At 33.3% G+C, this 20,675-nt stretch overlaps 2 protein-coding genes across 2 annotated transcripts; one reads left to right on the top strand and one right to left on the bottom strand.

Annotated features, from left to right (window-relative positions):
* Nucleotides 1-6,676: 6,676 nt before the first annotated feature.
* LOC133312123 (kinesin-like protein KIN-10B) lies at nt 6,677-10,708 on the top strand. The gene is given in 14 exon segments (XM_061513274.1): nt 6,677-6,897; nt 7,009-7,177; nt 7,907-8,317; nt 8,320-8,352; nt 8,355-8,594; nt 8,820-9,136; nt 9,230-9,293; nt 9,495-9,585; nt 9,748-9,983; nt 10,066-10,112; nt 10,212-10,233; nt 10,368-10,430; nt 10,508-10,546; nt 10,637-10,708. Coding segments are annotated over 14 exon segments (2,025 nt in total).
* Nucleotides 10,709-16,093: 5,385 nt separating this feature from the next.
* Nucleotides 16,094-17,141, bottom strand: LOC133312112 (metallothionein-like protein 2). Its single transcript, XM_061513264.1, has 2 exons — nt 16,973-17,141; nt 16,094-16,507 (listed from the first exon to the last, which is right to left on the bottom strand). Exons 1-2 carry the CDS (start codon nt 17,035-17,037, stop codon nt 16,333-16,335), a joined length of 240 nt encoding a protein of 79 aa, XP_061369248.1. The 5' UTR covers nt 17,038-17,141; the 3' UTR covers nt 16,094-16,332.
* Between the last annotated feature and the right edge of the window lie 3,534 nt (nt 17,142-20,675).

Below are 20,675 nucleotides of genomic sequence, written 5' to 3'. Positions count from 1 at the left end.
AAGTGATGATGTGGCTGCCACGATGATACTATTAATGATTCCACGTCAGCATAGTTTTGATGATAACAAACAAGTCAAAGAAGATTGCTTGAAGGTGAAGCAACATCCAAAAGAAATCAAATCAAGAAACATGCAAGCCAAGCATCAAGTCAAGTCCAAGATCTCAATGGTATATTTATCTAGGACTTAGGAAAATGTGTAAAGGTGTATAGTATTATAGCATTGCATAAGCTCAAGTCATACACATCATCAAATGCATAAATGAATCTTAAACTAACAAGTCAAACATGCATCTAAAGGTTTTTCAAATGACTTAAGCAAAAAAAAGAGAATCATGGCATTATAACAGTTACATATTCATGGCCTTATACATCCGTCAAGAAAAGTCAAATCAAGTGGTTTAAATCGTTCAAAATTGGTTTGGAAAGAGTACTTACATAAAATATACTTTTCTAGTTAATTTCCATAACCAATCATATGCTTTACAAGTCATAGAAACCATATTGAAAGAAAGGAATTTTCGAAAATGTGTAAAAAGGTCACTGCCATGAAATATCCGGATATCTGACCAAGAATATCCGGATATCTGATACTGAATATTCGGATATCACATATCTGGATACGTACGCGATGAATATCCGGATATCTACTGTTTAAACAGCTATAAACGGCTATAATCACATATCCGGATATGTGTTCGATAAATATCCGGATATCTACTGTTTTAAACGGCTATAAACGGCTAGTTTTCGAATTGGGTGCCTATATAAACCCCCCTAACATCTCAAATACACACAATTCGGTCATTAATCATTTACCAAGTCTTTATCACTCATTCTAGCTTGCTTTTGCTCACATATTACTCATTTTGATCATTGCATAGACTTGAGCTTATCTTTGTTGTTAGGCTATACACCTACTAGTTCTTCAATTTGTAATATCTGTACTTTGAGAGTACATATCCACTCTTTATCACCTTCATCTTACTTCTTGAATCAAAAGGGGAGTGAACCCTTGTGTTGGTCTGCCAAGAGACAGAAGTCTTGGAAAGGGGAGTGAACCCTTATTAGTCTACCAAGAGACAGAAGTCTTGGGAATTTGTAAAGGTTTGTCAAGCACCCGTGAAGCTTGACCGTTAGTGAAAGATTTGATCGAGCGACTTCAGTCTGGACGTAGGTCACAGTGGTAGTGACCGAACCAGGATATATCAAGTTTGCAAATCTCTCTATCCCTTACCTCTTGCATAAGCATTAATTAATCATTTGAGCATATTTGAATTCATATCTCATCAAATATTTACCTGATCTATTTTTCTGTTATTTAGTCACTACACGCTGTAAATTATTTAAATTAAATAAATTGGCTTTGAAAAAGAAAAGTAAGGCATTTTAATAGAAATATTTTTAAAACTCAATTCACCCCCCTCTTGAGTTTGAGGCCACTTGTCCAACAGACATCTCTTTCAAAGTTGTCAGTGTTAGCCCTGGTGTTAGAAATTTTGCATTAACGCTCGTAATCTTCCAAGTTGATGAATTTTTCTGATCGTGCTATCAGTTCTTCTATGGTGCGTGGTCGCTGTTTGGCTAGCGACATAAAGAAAGGGCATTCAAGTAATCCTTCAGTGATTATGTGTAGTGAGACTTGTGGATCCAAATCTCTGACCAAGAGCACTTCACCAAAGAATCTGTTTAGATAATCGAGCAAAGTTTCTTTAGATCCTTGACGTACAATTTTTAGTGCGTGCGTAGATTTGTATTGCGCCTTGCTCGTTGCAAATCGTACGAGGAATTGGTTGGTTAAGTCCTCCTAACTTTGCACCGACTTAGGTGGCAACGCTGAGTACCACCTAAGTGTTGTCTCCTTTAGGGTTGTTGGAAACAGTCGGCATGCCATTGGATCTGCCACATCTTGTGCCATCATGTTTGTCTGGAATTGTTCCAGATGTTCTTGGGGATCCTCCTTGCCGTTATATTTTTCTGTTGTGATCTTGACATCCCGAGGAATTGGGATGTTCATTATGCAAGGGACAAATGGGTGAACAATTCGAGAGAATGTCCTTGAATTTCCATGAGAATTCTCATTCTCGTGATTATCTTTTATTTATTCACCTTTCCTGTTTTTGTGACCCGAAGGTCCTGGGTTACCAGTTGAGTGGGCATGGAGTGGTTCACTTTCATCAGAATTTTCAGGATTTTTTTCCTTCTCAGTCTCTTTCTCTTTTTCTTTTCCCTTTTCTTGGTTTTTTTCTTTATTCTTTTGTGCTTTTTTTAGTCGAGCTAAATCTCGATTCTGCTGAGCGATTTTCTTGTTTTGTTGTGTGATAAGGTCCAACAGATGTTGGGGCGTTGTGGGTCATCCAGATGGATGGGAATTGGTGCCAACGACGACGTTGATTTTTCACGGGATGCAGGGATCTCCTTCCGCTTTCCTTTGGAGCCATTCTGGGATTTGCTTTGAGTGTCAACCATGTTTTTAGAGAAAGATGGGTTCTAACAGAGAGATTTCTCACAGACGGCGCCAATGATCAGACCAAATACAGTATGGACTGACCTATATGTATTGAGCCCAATCACGCACGGTTGAGACACCTTACGTTGTTATTGGCCTGGGCCTAGTATTGCTGTTGGAACGAGCTTGAGCTTTGTCCTTCACGTTGGCGCATTGCACCAAATTGGGGGGGGGGTACCTGCGAAGACACTCCGATGCTTAAGTTAGTATCAGAGGCAGGTGTTTTATGTTGTTAAAGTAAAGGATGATCGTACCTTGGTGGTATATCATTAGCTTATATAGTAGTTAAGATGCCGCCTTAGTTAAGGCGGCTTGGCTTCTGAGTGGCCAGCCTTGGGCTGCAGGTCAGTCAGGAGACTTGAGTAGCCTTATCTTCCCTAGTGTCTAGTAGTAGAGTTGTGGCAAGCTGGAGCTTTCCGTTGTTTACTGGAGTTAAGGCGCGGTGGAGTTGCCTTGGGCCTTAAGTTTACTTCTTATAGAAGGTTTCATACGCGATGTTGGTATCGCGTCTTGTGTGACGCGATGAGGGCATCGTGTCTGTGCTTGTTCTTTGCGCTTTGTTCTGGTCTTCAGTGGGCCTGGGCTTCCTTATGTGTTTTTGGGCCCTGATTGGCCTATATTTTATCCGGATCAGGAGTGTTCTGAGTTATCATTTAGTTATGCTAGAGTGTGATTCTGTTACTGAATTTTGCATTTATGGAGTTATGATTGCTTTTGTGGTTTATAAAACTATGAAATATTATCTAATAAAACAGACTACATTTTCAACAAGCCAATTTAATTATTAGGAGGTTCCTTTCCTCGAAGTGAGGTTTATCACCGTGCCTCCACAACAACTATATTTCAAAGATAAATGATTGAAATATTATGACGAATTTGATTTTATATGTTCCTTTTAGTAATTTTATACATAAAAAAATATTTTTAATTTTAACATTCAAATAATTTTTTATTTAAAAGTAATTTTTATATATTGAATCAAAGCACAAAATAACTTTAAGTTTTGAAAAAATCTTTCTAAAAAATGGCATAAAAAGGTCTTTCATTTAGATTTCGTCCAAATAGAACACATTATCTTAACAATGAATTATTATTTTGGTCTACTCTTCCCGAATGAATGCCCTATATTATTCTTAACTTTTTAAAATTTTAAATTCTAATTGTTATCAATTAATTAGGCATATTTTTTATAATTTAAGTTTTCTTTTTTAATGTATATTTTTAAATTTTTATCTAAATTATATATATATATATATATATATATATATATCTTAAAGTATTAAATATTTTTTTAATTTATTATTTTAAAATTTATATAAATTTAAAATATTCATACATATACAAAATACTTGCTCGTAGAAATATTTAAATAAAAGTTTCGCTCCTTTACATTTTACAATTTATTGGCAAAAAAAGTAAAATTAAGACTCCACTCATCAAATCTTACATTTATACTCCGTATCAGATGTTGGTATGAGAAAATATTATTTTCAACTCAATGGATATACAATTATATGTTAGTATGTCTACAATTGATAAGTCATACATATAATGCTTTAAATTATGAATAAAATAAAATAAAAATTATATTAATTTGGTATTTCATGATAATTTTATTTTATTTATAAAGTAATTGTATTAGTAAAAGAGACTATTTATGATTATTTGGTGATTAATAATTCTTGATTAAAATTTGTCAGATATGAGAAATGGAGGAAATAAAATTATTTCTTAAGGAAAATTATTATTCTTACAAATAAAGATGAAAACAATTATCGTATTATGGAAAAAAATTAAAAAAGTTATACTTATTCTGCAATAAATTTTCTTTTTTACTTACTAAAATTTTTTTTTTTTTTTTTTAGCCAACAAAGGTGGGCACAGTTGGCTAAGAGTTTGGTCCATACCCTTCAAGGGCGTGGGTTCAAATCCTGCTGGCTGATGTGAGGACTTTGTTGGTGGGTGATATGTAATCTCTTCCAGAAATCCTCAAAGAGATTGGGGAGTCTTCCCTGATCCTAATGGGATATCGGTGTCTAACCCCATTTAAACTTTTTTCTACTCAAATTTCCTTTTGTTTTTGGTAGACTGCAATAAATTTCTTTCTATCATCATTCTTTGACCGTGTTTATTCAACATAAAAGTCTATTATTTATTTAATTAATGTAGTGTTTTTATTTATATTTTTCTAAAAATTTTAAAATAAATAAAATCATCTTTTTAAAGTGGTACTAATAATACCATCTTCGTTTAAATAATTTATTTGTGAATAATGTGTAGCCGCTATCTATTAATGTAAGAATAGACATGTTTTTTTTTTTGATACATTAGACATGTTATTTTAGTTCTTTAAGAAAATTGCAAAGATAAAAAAATTTTAGGAAAAAAATTTAGAAAATTTTATGCCCTTGTTGTAACTTGTAAGGAAGTTAAAAAAATTAGCAAATTTAATCAAAATAAAAAATTAAGTAAATAAAGTTAAAATTATTTAAATTTTTTTATTATAAAGTTACAATTTTGATCTATTTTGAAGTAAATTAATCTTTTTATACACATATGTGCACGCTCACGTATATATACAGATAAAATAATTTAGTAAATAAATGTATAGTATTTATATTTATTTAAATTATTTATAATAAATAATTTACACACAATATCTATACTTAAACATCATGATACAAAGAAAATTATTTAAAACTATTTTAAAATAAATCACATTTACAATTTTATTGTAAATTGTTACACTAATAAAAGGATAGTTGGTATGTACCAAAAAAAAAAAAAGGATAGTTGGTTATTCAACCAAAAAAAAAAAAGATAGTTGGTTACCAAAAGAAAAAAGGATAGTTGTAATTTTTTTTTCCTGTTATAGTAAGATGGTTAAATCATTTCCTCGATCAAAAAGACAAGACTTTAAATTACAACAATAACATTTACAATAAAGTAGGTGATGAGTCATAAACTGGAATATAATATCACACCTTAAAATGAAAGGGAACACCCATCATAAATTGTTGGAGACTCGCTCGCCAAACCATCATAGGCCAAGATTTTAGCATCCTATTTTATGTAGTAAAAAGGAGCAATCAATATTTTTATCTTGCAAAAAATAATTTTATCTTTTTTATACACATAAAAATATGGATAAACTTTAAAGTGTCCCTTGCATTGAATGAACTTGATCGGCTGTAATTTTAGTCCAGCCTCAGCAGGACCCGGCCCACAACTAGCAGCACCAAGCAATATTTTTTTAAAGTTGAAATATTATTAATGTTTTAATTACAAAGTAGCACTCGAAATGAAAGGTATGTAAAATAAGAAGGAAATTATATTATTATATATTCTACTAAAAAATTTATATTATTATTGTTGGAGACTCGCTTGCCAAAACATCATAGGTCGAGATTTTATAATCCCATTTTATGCATTAAAAAAAAATGTTATATTTATAAATTTTTTTATTTACAAACTACACTAAATATGACCGATCATATTTCAACCAAAAATGTATAACCGATATATTTAATGTAATTTGTAAAAAAAAATTTATAAACGAACAATTTCTAAAAAATAAATACTATACTAATTAGTAATTATTACATAAGAATTTTATTTTTGGGAAAAGATATTGTGACAACCAAGTTGTGTTATTACCAAGTGACTACCAATCAATCTCATCGTTAGATCGATTATGTTGATCCAACGGTTATATTTATTTCCATCTTTGTATGGTCATGATTTCTCATATTTAATACTTTATATTTATTTTCACATTTGTATGGTTATGATTTCCCATATTTAATATTTTCACTTTAAATATGAGGAATCATGACCATACAAAGATAGAAATAAATATAATCGTTGGATCAACATAATCGATCTAACGGTGAGATTGATTGGTAGTCACTTGGTAGTAACACAACTTGATTGTGACAATATCCTTCCCCTTTATTTTTTATATCAAAGGAATACATGGGTCCCACTACGGGGACCATACATAGTACATTGACAAATTCAAATGAAAAGTGCCTCCCAAATTTGCTGCAAAACCAACGGTCAAGTGCTTTCGAAAACCTCTAAACTTTGATTTCACCCCCACATTTATAATCTTTTGAGAATTCTAATCAAACTGTCTGAAAGTTTGAACCTTTTACTGCTACAATCAATGGCTACTCCAAAAACTGTCAAATCTTGCACCCCTAAGAAACTCTCCAACAACCCCATTTCAGTTTCCAAGGTCAGGGTCATCGTGAGGGTCAGACCCTTCCTTGCTCACGAAATCTCAGCAAAAAATGGCGACCCAATTTCGTGTATTTCCGTCCTCGACCAAGATTTTGAGTCCCCAGAAGAAGAAGTAGCAGTTTATCTCAAAGACCCACAAACCAGGTCTCAAAAAAATTTCAACTTTTTTATTTTATTTTATTTTCTGTGAAAGAAATTTGTGAACTCTTTGGTTTTGATGGTACGTGTTTCTTTATGTTTTTCTTTGATCTTTAGCCGAAATGAGTGCTACCAGTTGGATTCTTTCTTTGGCCAAGAAGATAACAATGTGGGTCAGATATTCTGCAGAGAAGTAAGTCCCATGATACCAGGGATCTTCAATGGCTCCAATGCCACGGTGTTTGCTTATGGGGCTACTGGCAGTGGGAAGACATACACCATGCAGGTGTGAATGTGACCTTTAAGGAAACCTGTATTTTGCTATGTTGTTATTGATTATTATTTTACTTTATTTTTTACATTTTTTAAAACTTACTTGTATGAATTAGTTTGAATTTTGAGCAGAATGTAAATTTTGAGCTAAGGGGATAAGGATTAGCAGAATTTGATGTTTAGCAATAGCATAGGTCCTGGTCATAGTTTTCAGAATACCAGTCTAGCAAGTTGCAATCATGGGGGTTATGACTTATGAGGGTTCATAACAGTGTATCCAATCTTAGATTCTTTAAATTTGTAGTACCAGGTTATAAATGTTAATTTAGAGTTAGAAGGATGAGGATTAGTACCATCTTGATGTTTAGCAAATAGCATAGGTACTGGTTCTATTTTCCTGAGCAATATCCTAGAGATTATGAGTGTGAGGAGGATTCAAAAAGTGTATACAATCTTAGATTCTTGAAATTGGAAATTCCTGGTTGTATTTCTTTTTTCTTTTTTATTTCTTGAAGTTTCTTGAGGGTGCCTTGGAGCACTAAGGTTGCTTCTTGTGACTAGAAGCTCATGGGTTCTAGTATAAAAAACAGTCCCTTTGCAAAAATGTAAGGACTAGATTGCATACACAACCCTCACTCTAACCCCTTATAAGCCTTGTGCACCGGGGTATTCCTTTTATTTCTTGAAGTTTCTTACATAGTTGTGTTGTGCACTTGAAGTGAACCCATGCTTGGTGTTGCAGGGAACTGAGGAACAACCTGGCTTGATGCCACTGGCAATGTCCATGATCCTGTCTATTTGCCAAAGCACTGGCAGCATAGCACAGATTTCATACTATGAGGTCTACATGGACAGATGTTACGACCTTTTGGAGGTCAAAGCAAAGGAGATTTTAGTTTGGGATGACAAAGATGGGCAAATTCACCTCCGGGGACTATCTCAGGTTCCCATAAACACAATGTCTGAATTTCAGGAGGTTTTCTCCTGTGGAATTCTTAGACGTAAAGTTGCACACACAGGCCTCAATGATGTCTCTAGTAGGAGTCATGGAGTGCTTGTGATATCTGTATCCACTCCTTCTGTGGATGGCACAGGAGATGCTGTATGTGGAAAGTTGAATCTTATAGACCTTGCAGGTTACTGCTTTCTACTCAAAATTGGGGTCATGGATTAGATGTCTTGCAAGCATTTATGATTATGCTTATGTGTTTAAGATTGAATCAGGTAATGAAGACAATAGAAGGACCTGCAATGAAGGGATTCGTCTCCAAGAGAGTGCCAAGATAAACCAGTCCTTGTTTGCACTGTCAAATGTTATATATGCATTGAACAACAACAAACCTCGAGTACCCTACCGAGAAAGCAAATTGACCCGTATATTGCAGGACTCTCTAGGTGGAACTAGTCGTGCACTGATGGTTGCTTGCCTGGTAAAGCTAGAGATTTGTTAGTTCTTTCCTTCTCATTTTCTCTTAGTCCACTAGACTTTCACATACAAAACAATAAATAGCTTGAATGGGAGACTTATAAATTGAAGATTCATTGTTCAACCATAGGAGTGACCAAGAGAAGTGTTTATTAGTTTACTTCACTTGTTAACTAACTATGATTAGATACAAACTTTTATTGAAGCCCTTCTGTTTTTTTGATTTCAGAATCCAGGAGAATACCAGGAATCTGTTCATACTGTTAGTTTGGCTGCTCGATCAAGGCATGTCACCAATTTTGTACCTTCAGCTCATAAACAAGAGACCCCAAAAGTTAAAGTTGACATGGAAGCCAAATTGAGAGCTTGGCTAGAATCAAAAAACAAAACAAAGAGCTCACAAAGACTCGGAACATTTAATTCTCCACTTTTCAAAAAAACTCCCAGTTCCATCATTACCCCTGCTAAGAGATGCGTTAACTTTAATAGTTCAGTGAAGGGGGGAAGAACTGCCATCAACCAAGATGCTCAGCATACAAATGAAAGGTGACTAGAGGTCCTATTCTTGCAGATATAATTACGGAAAATGATTTTCTCATTGACTTTCTGTTGCTGATAAACGTCTTGTTGTGTAAACAGGGCCTTTGCTGTGGCTTTTGGAAATTTACTAGATGGTGAGGGTCCTTTTGATTCTTGCATGGAGGTAAGTGAGGTCACAATTCACAAGTTCAGTATCACTAACACAAGTACTATGTCACTAGTACTGAAAAAGACTAGCATTATCAAAAAGTGCAAGAAAAGTCCAACAAGGAACTGTTCTTGTCTTCATAAATATTAGTTTTTCATCCGTACTGTAGAAATCTTTGCATTTTTCTTGAGTATAATAATATTTAATGCTCTGCAGGGCGCACATTGTGGTGTTAAGGACAATAATAACTTAGAGACTGACCATGATGCCACTAAGGCTGCATGGGAATCATATAAAGATCTACCTGGTATGTCACTACTTTGTGAGATTCTTGAACTTAGTTGCATAATTAGATAATATAATAGAGAAATTTTAGAATTTTTGGTATGTATGTTATATAGATTGATGCTTGGTATAATCTCATGTAACTGCTTTCTAAAGATTTGAAGCAACATGTTTTTGTGTGCAGTTGAGTCATTAAGTAAAGGGGTGAACTCACCAATTACAAATGAGAGTAAAAATGCGGTACAAAGTCCTTTAAGAAAAGCCCTCTCCCCCATCAACATCAATGGTAATAATCAAAAGCCCCTTGAGGCATTGTCTTTCACACAAACACCTTTTTCTGAAACCTGCTCCACTAATAAAGGGATACAGAAGAATGGCACTCCACTTGACAAATTCAGTACACGAAGTTCTACACTGAAGGTACAGCTAGTTGTTTTTTACTCCACTAACAAACAGACTTTTTGAACCACCATTCTCGCATAATCAATTTTCTTTTATGCAGAACTGTCTAGTCCAAGAATACATTGATTTCTTAAATAATGCAAGCAGGTGAACCAAACATCTCCTTTGTATCTTGCTTACTTTCTAAAGAATATCTAGTGAACCTTCTTTGAATGTCTTAACACTGGTTTGTATTCTTAAATGCAGAGAGGAATTGCTAGAGTTGAAGGTACATCCAGGGTTGTCATAGAAATGATCAATATGAATAGCTATTTCTTTATCTGATGGTTTTCCTTTTTTTCATTTATTGCACCAATCTTTAATTTTTCTTCAATTCTAATTTTTGGGATTCAATTCCTTCAGGGCATAGGAGAGAAAATGGCAGAATACATAATAGACCTTAGAGAAGAAAGCCCTCTAAAATCGGTTAGTATTATATGAGACATACTGAATTAAATCAGCATTATGCTTTTAGTGATGCTTTTGTTTTTGGCATTTTGCAGTTAAATGATTTGGAGAAAATTGGCCTCTCTTCCAAGCAGGTATATTATATAAGCATGTTATTATATTAATTGAAAGTTTGCTTATCAAAAAATGTGGAAAAAAACCTAACCTTTACCACTTTTTGGCAGGCCTATAACCTGTTCACTAAAGCTGCTAAAAAACTATTTGAAGATAAAGAAGAAGAATCAATACTCATTTGAAGTCCATTCTTAACATGATGTTGAATGTACCTTTCTTGGCCTTTAGGTTAAGATCTATTGTAGTAATTGTTCTTTTTAATTTATTTTCATTGTACCATTGTTGCAGCTAGCAACATATTTCAGTTTGCTTTGTGTTATTGTAAGCTGTAACAAGATGAAGAACTAAATATTTTAACCAGCATTGAAAAAAGTGATTCTTTTTAACATGATGTTATTCTTTCTATCTCTTAGCCTCCGAAAATAAAAATTTAGAAACAATTAAAAATAAAATAACCTGACAGGCTAACCTCCACCATGAAAAGTGGAAATCTCTAAAATGCTTTTGTTGGGTAGGTAAAAAATTAGGTCACACTTGAATATTTTTCAAAAGGTTCAACGATTTTTTAGGGATAAAACCAATACTTTTTATGTTTGGTACAACAAAAAGTAATTATTACTGTTTATAATTTTTTTTTTACACTTACAAATCACATTATATCTTACCGGTAATACTCTACTCAAGAATGTATTACCGATAAGTATTACCGGTCAGATATAATATAATTTGTAAATATAACCTTCTCCATTATTAAAACCTAAATCTATATTTACAATATCAATCAAAACCTTTTTCTATTGGGTGGGGTCAACGATAGCAATTAAACGACACATATATGTTTGGCTAGGGTGAATTATTGCCTTTTCATGTATTAAATAAGGGAAAAGCATCTATCATTTTAAAGGATATAATTATATGTCATTTTAGATCTTAACTGTTGATTTCTATCCATCAACGATTATAATTTATTAGATAAAATTTAATGACTTTTTGACCCTTTTATCCCTTATTAAATAAAAAATAATCATTTTGTCCCTGTTCCAAAACTATACCTCACTTTGCCCCTATTTAATCGATTACATAGAAAATTTAATCGACTAAGTGTCAAAAAAAAAATTAATCGATTAAATTTTTTTTTAATCGATTAAGTATCGATTTCTTCAAGAAAATTGTAGAGGAAGAACGCCCACCACCGACAACTTCATATGAATTTCATCGGTGTTATTAGCTCTAGGAGTAATAGTGGGCGTATGCCCTTCCTCATCAGAGTCATTGCACTATGTCATCTTTCTATCTTAATTTCTTATGCACATATATCACAAAACATAACCTTTTTCTTCCAGTCCCTCCTACAGTAATAGCTCTCCCTAATAAAAGCTTGAAAAAATAGAGATGAAAAACGATGAAGAAAGGTAAAGCTAGGAGCTTGTAACTTTTGGGACACGTTTATAATGAATCGCCTTCTTGTTGTTGATGAAAGGGAGATAATTTAATTATATCGGGTTCCCACTTTTTCTCCTTCAGTGTATGTTCTCTATGTTAATTATATGATCAATGATTGAACTGAGTTGTGCCTGATTTCCCAAATATGAAGTTGTCGGTGGTGGGCGTTCTTCCTCTGCAATTTTCTTGAAGAAATCGATATTTAATCGATTAAACAACTTTTTTAATCGATTAATATTTTTTTTGACACTTAGTCAATTAAATTTTCTATGTAATCGATTAAATAGGGGCAAAATGAGGTATAGTTTTGGAACAGGGACAAAATGGTTATTTTTTATTTAATAAGGGATAAAAGGGTCAAAAAGCTAAAATTTAATGGGTCAAACTTATTATTAATTAATTAATAATTTTGATTCAATAAATTATAACTATTGATTGACATAAATCAACAGTTATGATCTAAAATGACATATGATTATATCCTTTAAAATAATAGATATTTTTTTCATTAAGAATATAAGATAGATTATATTTACAAATTTTTTGTTTATAAATTCTGTAACGTCCGGCAACTTGCAAGGATCAACGACTGTCCCCACACACTAACATGAGACTTTTCAGCGTGCTTTGTCCTCACTCGCACACTTCCCGGGAAAACTTCCCAGGAGGTCACCCATTCCAGAATTGCTCCAAGTCAAGCACGCTTAACTGTGGAGTTCTTCCGATCTGGGCTACCGAAAAGTCGATGCATCTGGTTAGAAAAGGTAGTACAAATTAATTCTTATAAGTCATTCCTAACTGTACCGTCCCATACCAGCACAGTCTCTGGAATCCCTCTCTTTCGAGTGTTGATTCGATTCATTCATGAACCCCCAAGCTGCAAGATTTGGCATGAGCCGCTCATTGTCCGTGCCCTTTCGCACCGGCGATCACTCCCTGCCCTTGCCAGCTCTTGGGATGTTACAAATTCTTACAAATTACACTTATTTTCTGAAATGCATTTCTAAAATAACTTTTGTTTTGTATTCAAAAAAAAAAAATGCATTTCTAAACTAGTCTATTTCTAAAAATACATAATTGAGTTTATAAATAAAAAAATTGTAAATATAATATTTTTCAAAAAAAAATATTGCCTTTTTTACCTTGTCATACAGTTATAAAATTAGGGTAAAGTATTTATCGTATTGTAAAAAATAATTTATTTTATATCAAAAAATAATAAAAGACACTTTTTTTTTATTACATTTTATGTTATATAATATGAAAAATATATTTCTATTAAAATTATCCCCAAAAGCAGTATATTCTAACTTAGACTGTTACACCCGCATATAAAACTCCGATTAATTTTGTCAAAAAGGAATCTTTCTGATGATGAAATCATCAACTGGACAACTCAGCTGTATAAGGATGGGAACTAAAAGTTTATCCTATCAATGATCATCCTCTGAATTTCACGCCCACGTTCACGCATGGTGCTGACACATTCTTCCAGTGGAGACGAAAAAGACATCAACTTTAATTGTTTTTTTATAAGATGTGTATATATTTGTTAACCGATTGGAGCATTATCAAACTCATATTAATGCCGAATTCATATTAAGCGGCTTTCGAATACATTATTTCTTTTTCCATATATACAAAGGTTCGCTTTTTCCTATTGCCACATTTCGTTCAAAGGATTGAAGGGAGATTGTACATCAAGCTGTTCACAAGGCTACTCTCATTTCGCTCGTCACTACTATGGGAATCGCCTTTGCTGCAAGTTACTGCAGATAAGTTATCTGCAGTAAACCCAATATGACGTCGTTTTAGAGTGAAAATCATGGTGTATTTGTAATTTTAATTTATTTCAGAGTTATAATAGTTTTTATATTTATAATTTTTTAAGATTTCAATACCAAAACGACGTCGTTTTTGGCACAGATGCAGATAAGTTAAACATTTTTCCCATATACAAAAGGGAATAAAATTTTTAAAGTTATTTTAAATTCTTTTATCTAATATTTACTAAAACGATATAGTTTTAAGATTGAAAGATTAAATAATTAGAATAATAAAGACTATTATAATCCTATAATAAATTAAAATTATAAACACATGATTTTTATTCCAAAATGATGTCGTTTCGGTGAATGTTAGATATTTTTTTTAAAGTAACTTTAGAAAAAACAAACTCTATATATTATATGGGTTCATTTTTTTCTAAAATTACTTTAGATAATTTTGTCTGATTTTCACCAAAACAGCGTTGTTTTATGGCAGAAAACATAGTGTGATTGTAATTTTAGTTTATTACAAGGTTATAATAATTTTTATAATTTTAATTTTTATAATTTTTCAACCCAAAATAGTATCATTATAAAAAGTAACATTAGATATTTTTTTCTCATATTATATTCGTATTAATATAATGGTAAAATCATTTATTCGACTGCTGTACGTCCAGCAATAAATCTTACACCCTTAATTGATAATAATTCCTCGCATTTAATATTTTTACCCACCTTTATATGATTATGATTTTTCGAATTTATTTGCTGGACGTAAAGTGGCCAGAGAAAAATAAATTCCTAATATAATATATGGTATACGTATTGTTGATTATATTTGTTATATTCTAAATCTTTATTATGAGAACAAACTTTAATAAATATATTATTATTTATTAACATTTTTAAAGTTAACAATTTGAGCATCAAGTTATTAATTTTTTAATATTAGAAAGCTAAGTATTTCCTTTTCAATATTCTAAGCCAAGAAATCTCATTCCTACAAAGTGGACGGCAAATGATTCGAGAGTTGCTTGGCAATTCCTACATGAAACGCCATCCCTTGCCTCCTTATCAGATTAAAGGTCAATTAGTGCGCATTTCAATGAGTATGCATCTTTTTTTTTGTCTCCAAAAAAAAAAAAAAAGAGTATACATTTTTTATGCTAAACCTCGAATGATATCTAAATTGAGATTGAAAAATATTTATATCAACAACCGAAAACAATTTCTTTTTATTTTTTAATTATCCAAAGTGTTTAACTTTCTCTAAATAAAATAGTTAATAGATAAGACTTATTCCAAAAGTACTTTCTTCAAACCAACATAGTTACTTAAAAAAATATCTAGACGGACAATTATTCTTTGAAACAGGCCAACTATCTTAGAAAGATTTTTCCAATTCATGATAGCGATGCTGAAAGAAATTGCCATTTTTTTTCTTGGGGATGTGAAAAATAACCACACAGTACGCACGTCTCTATCCTTCACAAGATACATGTATCTGCCAATTTTGAAACACATGAAAGTGAAATTATTTTGAATTTTATTTTATACATAAAATTAAAAATTAAACACACAACCTATTTCAACCTACCCAAATTCCTTCCCACTAAAATTATTTTGAATCTTTAGCAAGAAGGAAAATGATTATCAACCTTCCAAACAAAAGTAAAAAGCGTCTGATTATCAAAAAAAAAAAAAAAAAAAAAAGCGTCCATTATAGTGAACATTTGATAAGGATTTCAATGTCATAATGATTCGCTTATTTCACGGACCTTAAAAACACTTGATTGCTAAATAGAAACAACGGTGTTTGGTTAGGAGCTTTTCAGTAGATATTTATGTTTCTGCTTTTAGAAATACCATGTTTGTTTCAACGTATTTTCATCAAAAACTCATCTATCCAATTTGTCTGGATTTATGCGAAACATAGATATCCGCACTGTTTAGAAACTCAATTTGAAGGTGGGATTTTTTGGAAAACTAATTATCTGACTTTTAATGTACTGTTGATTTCATAAAGTTACCTAATTTTTTCAGTAAAATTTTTTCCCACCAAACAACTTTATTTTACATTTTTCTATCTATCTTATTTTATCTATTTTCCAATCATTTCTCTGTCTATTAGATTTTCCTACTATTCCAAAAATTTCCTCAACCAAACGCCCGCCTTGACGCTTTAAATGCAACATTATTGCCACCCCGCCAAACCTGTAAAGCATTGAATTCAAGTGCGAAAACTTTAACACTTATGTAACAGACGAAAAAAAAAAAAAGACACACTTTCTTCGAATTATATAATAGTATTTCATTAACAAGCAGAGATTAGGATTAGCTGAAATTTATACATAACCAAACAAACATAAAATAAAATAAAACAAAGCAACCATGGCTACATACACCCATATCACGAATCCAGAACATTTGAATTAGCTCAAGGATAAGACATGGCCACTTTATTCTAATACTCCCAAACACCAGAGTACACGAAAACAGACAACATAAACATACATATATATTAACTAGTTATTATTCCTGCTGCTAATTGGTTAAGGACCATCTCTGCTTGAAGCTTTTCACTCTCCACCTCATTTGCAGGTGCAGGGATCGCAGGTGCAGTTTGATCCACACTTGCAACCACCGTTCTCAGCTCCAACACCCATTTCAGCACCCTCGAATTGTGCCTTAACAGGTGCCACTCCCATAACCAGGGTCTCAGTGGTTGTTTGCTCGGTGTAGCTCAAGTCTGGGTACATCTTGCATCTGTATCACATGGAAAATCAACCTCTTACTTAGTGAATTTCAAGTTTCCCACAACCAATTTTCCCGGAAAATAATTACCTCAGTGAATTTCTTAGACATATGTTAACCATTAGGGTACCCAAAAAGCCAATCAAAACAGAAACATAACCATCTTTGTAAAAGCAATCAAAATCACAAAACATCATTTTTCTTCTTCTTACGATTTAACAAAAAGGGTACCCAAAAAGCCAATCAAAACACCCAGAAATTGTTCACACGGAAAAAAAAAGAAGCATTTTTCGCAGAAGCTAAATGAGGTTCAAGTGATCAGAATCTCACCCATGCAAGAAGAAAAATAAAGCATCATTTTTTCGTACAATTCGACCAAATGGGTACCCAAAAAATTCATTCAAAAGACATAAGAAGAAAACTTTCCCGGAAAATTTCCATTTCTTAGAAAAAAGAAGAGGCAAATGAAAATCTCACCCTCCACATCCGTTGCCGCACTTGCAGCCACTTCCGCACCCACAGTTACCACCGCAGCAAGACATTTTCAGATGAGAAAATCGACACACGAAAGATAATGATAACAAGTAAGCGAAGAACGAGTCACAACGATGATTGCACTCACCAGAACGAGTTTGAAGGAGAAGCCACGACCCTGGATTTATAAGGATAGAGGAGAGCGAAAGTGAATTATCCACCGTACACGTGTCCGAATAATAAGGCGCTTCTAGTCGTTTTCATCACTCATCTTTTTACGGAGGATCATTAGGGGTTTTCTGGTGTGTTCTACAATGTACGTTTGTCTTGAAGTTTATGCACCTTTTGATGAGGTATTCGAAGATGATCAAGGGACCATCAAGGGATGAAATTTGAAGTGAAGAAAGTTTATGAAAAATCCATAAAATTTGTTATCACCCTGAATATATCTAAGTAACGGCATAGGGGAGCCCACCAACAAAAAAACACAACAACAATTTATTTTCCATTTAAATCCCTTTTCCATTCCGTGTTTATCAGTTACAAATTTGAAATATACCCGCCATAAAAAATGTTTGTTTTCCAAAAAAAAAAAAAAAAAAAAACTTCAAAAATTCTCCTATGAGTTTTCTTAATTATTATTTACTCCCCTCATAAATTTTTTGAATCATTTACACTCTTATTTAGATTTTTTTTATCACTTACCTCCTGACTTAAAGTTTCTTTATCACTTACTCCCCTCACTTAGAGGGGTGAATGATTCAAAATTTTGGGAAAATGGTAAATGATTATGAAGATAGTTACCTGATTTTTTTTTTGAAGTTTTCCAAAAAAAAAAAAAAGGTTAGCTTGGACCCAAACTCGGAGAGCCGCGAGGCGCTTGTTAGTATATGGATGTCCTAGAGACAATCTTTTGATTAGATTAGGACATATGTAAACCTTTTATATTGTCACAAATAAAAGCACTATTTATCCTGTTTCATATTTTGTCTCAATATTACTATTAATATTTATTAATATTTATATGAGTAACTGGATAAACCCCTTGGAATAAAATAGGTATATCTTGAGTATCTGTGATGAGATCATGATCATGAGGATTCAAGGATACTGCATGTTTATTCCTAATTTTATGTTCCTAGTCTAGAGACACTGAGAATGGAGATAAGTGATCTCGGGTAAGACTAGCACGACTTATCTACTTGTATTTGGAATGCAAGGTAAAGACCTCATGAGCTACATATATGGAGATGTCTTAGCTAAAGTTGTGGGTGGACCTATAAGGGTATAGCTCGCACTGAACAGACCCACAAAGAGACTCTATAAGGAACTCTCACACAGAGTATCATTAGAGTAGTCTCTTTATATTTGGGTATGTCTTTCCTAAGACCAGAAGTTATTACCTAGACTGTGTTCTAGAAGGCATGCTTTGATTGTGCACCTCGTCTGCCTGAAACATGGAGACTCATAGGTATACTGTTGGGCTTGTCCTGAAAGAACACAGGGCTAGGGTGATAAGCTGAAGGAATTCATCAAATCTCTGTGAGAGATTAGGTTATCTGTAAATCGGGATGACATTTACAGGGACTCGGGAATCTATGCATAGTAAAAGAGATAATGAGATGATCTGCCTTTAGAGTCTGTAAATTGAAGATTCCCTATTTCGAATAAAGCTTACCCTAAACCGCAGGGGTTGATACGCTTCCTTACCCTAGGTTTTATGGGAAGGTAACCGAGACGAAAGGAAATATATACGGCAACCAAATATGTGTAATAGGATGATCAAGTCATTAATCTAACTAGTTCTGGGGCAACAAAGCATTGCTAGTGCTCTGTGTTGTCATTAATCTAACTAGTTCTGGGGCAACAAAGCATTGCTAGTGCTCTGTGTTGTCATTAGATGGGTTGTGGGCTTATTGGACCCAAGCCCATTTATGTCAGTGACTATGTTGGACCTAATGGGTCACACACTAACACCTAATTGTCTAGATGCTCTAGCATTAAAGGTATTAGGCCTAACAATTGTTATTAGCCCAAGAAGTAGTTTGGAACTCCACAGATAGGGGTAGAGGGCGCATGGATCAAAGTAATGGGTTTGGATAGTCCAAGACATTACTAATTAATTTAATTAGTTAAATTAATTATCAAATGTTTAAATTTTGAATTTTAAATTTGAAATTTGAAATTTGAATTTTGAATTTGAATTTTGAAATTCGAATTTTGAATTTTGAATTTGAAATTTGAAATTTGAATTTTGAAATTTGAATTTTGAATTTAAATTTTGAAATTTGAAATTTGAATTTTGAAATTAAAATTTAAGTGTTTGAAAGTTTGAATTCAAATGTTTGAAATTCGAATTTGAATTGGCTATGAAAAGTTGTTTCATAACAAAAGGATAAGCTGAGATCTTGTTGGAACATATCAGGAGGAGATCTTTTGGACATAATCCAAGGATAATGGGGTGCTGATTTTGGCTAGATTTGATCATCAAAATCAGCTCCAGAAGATACGGTCTGTTGGGAGAATATTTGAGTGAGTTGATTTAAGTTTGAAATGCAACTAACTCAAATGTATTTGGTCACCTTTTAGGCTATATGGGGCGCACCATATAGCTGATTATATGATGATTCATGATCAGATTTCTGACTAGGTTTTGAGCTTAGTCTCATGAGAATATTCTGGGATGTTGTTGGCAATTTTTGAAATGCAACAGCTCCACTTATTCTCTCCCCAAGGGCGCCACTTTTGATCAGATTTTTGGGAGAAAAAATTGATTTGTTTTTGAAACTTAAAAGGCTCCTCTTGTATACTTAATGAGAAGTTAGTTCCTCCTTAGGTTTGTGTGAAAAAGCCAAGCGTTTCTCTACTCATCTATGCGCCCCTTGTGAGGTTTTCTCTTAGAACACGTCACTCTTCTAAACATTTTTACCTAGCCTCCTGCATCACATACTGAGCGCATAGCAAGCCTTATTGTGGTGATCAATCGGCGGTCTTACTGGAAGGAGTTCCTGTATCTAGACGCGGGTGGTGTGGATCAACGTTAGAGGGTCTGAACCCTTCAGACCTACCTTGATCATCTTGAGTTTTCACGAACAAGGTATGACATACGTCTTAAAGTATGTATCTTGATATGCATGTGTGTTCCGCTTGCAAAAAATTTTGTTTTTCCCTCACGCATGTTTCGGCCTTCAAGGCCAATTCTACTTTTAGCGTTGTGCTGACATTTACATTGATAGATCGGATGGTGCTTGCGGTGGGTATATCCAATGTTTCTCGGCATTCAACATGAAGATGTTGTTAACTTGTGTGCAGAAATCCAGCTTTATTTTACTTATGTCCATCTCTTTGAGCTTCTGTAGGAGGCTACTGGCGGTCGATGGCGGAGACCAAAGCCTTAGTCGGAAGACAAATCCTATGAATCACCGACACTTCAAAAATCTTGACGTATTGTGTCCAACACTTCTCGACACTCATCGATAGTTCGACACTTCTCGACACTCCAATACTCGTTGCAAAGACTTAAAAAAGGTTCAAATGTTACGTTGCATTGCATTTTGAGTTTCAACTATTAGATTCGTTAGATTATGATTACCATCTTATTGAGTTTAACAGAAGTTGCTGTAAAATTGGGTCTATTATATAGACCAAGATTTACAATTGGTTACATCAGGAAATCAGCTAAACTTAAGGAACAGAAATCATAAAT

The sequence above is a fragment of the Gastrolobium bilobum genome, unplaced genomic scaffold, assembly GCF_033153095.1.
Source record: "Gastrolobium bilobum isolate Gb01-03AN ecotype WA unplaced genomic scaffold, APGP_CSIRO_Gbil_v1 utg11508, whole genome shotgun sequence".
Taxonomy (NCBI): domain Eukaryota; kingdom Viridiplantae; phylum Streptophyta; class Magnoliopsida; order Fabales; family Fabaceae; genus Gastrolobium; species Gastrolobium bilobum.
The sequence above is the reverse complement of the archived record's forward strand: the minus strand, read 5'-3'. Positions and strand labels throughout refer to the sequence as shown.

Bases quoted from the DNA above. Each gene is read 5' to 3' on its own strand.
- LOC133312112 (XM_061513264.1), bottom strand. From the start codon at position 17,037: ATGTCTTGCTGCGGTGGTAACTGTGGGTGCGGAAGTGGCTGCAAGTGC. The intron at 16,508-16,972 runs GTGAGATTTTCA...CATGTGATACAG, and splicing joins TGCGGCAACGGATGTGGAGG to ATGCAAGATGTACCCAGACT.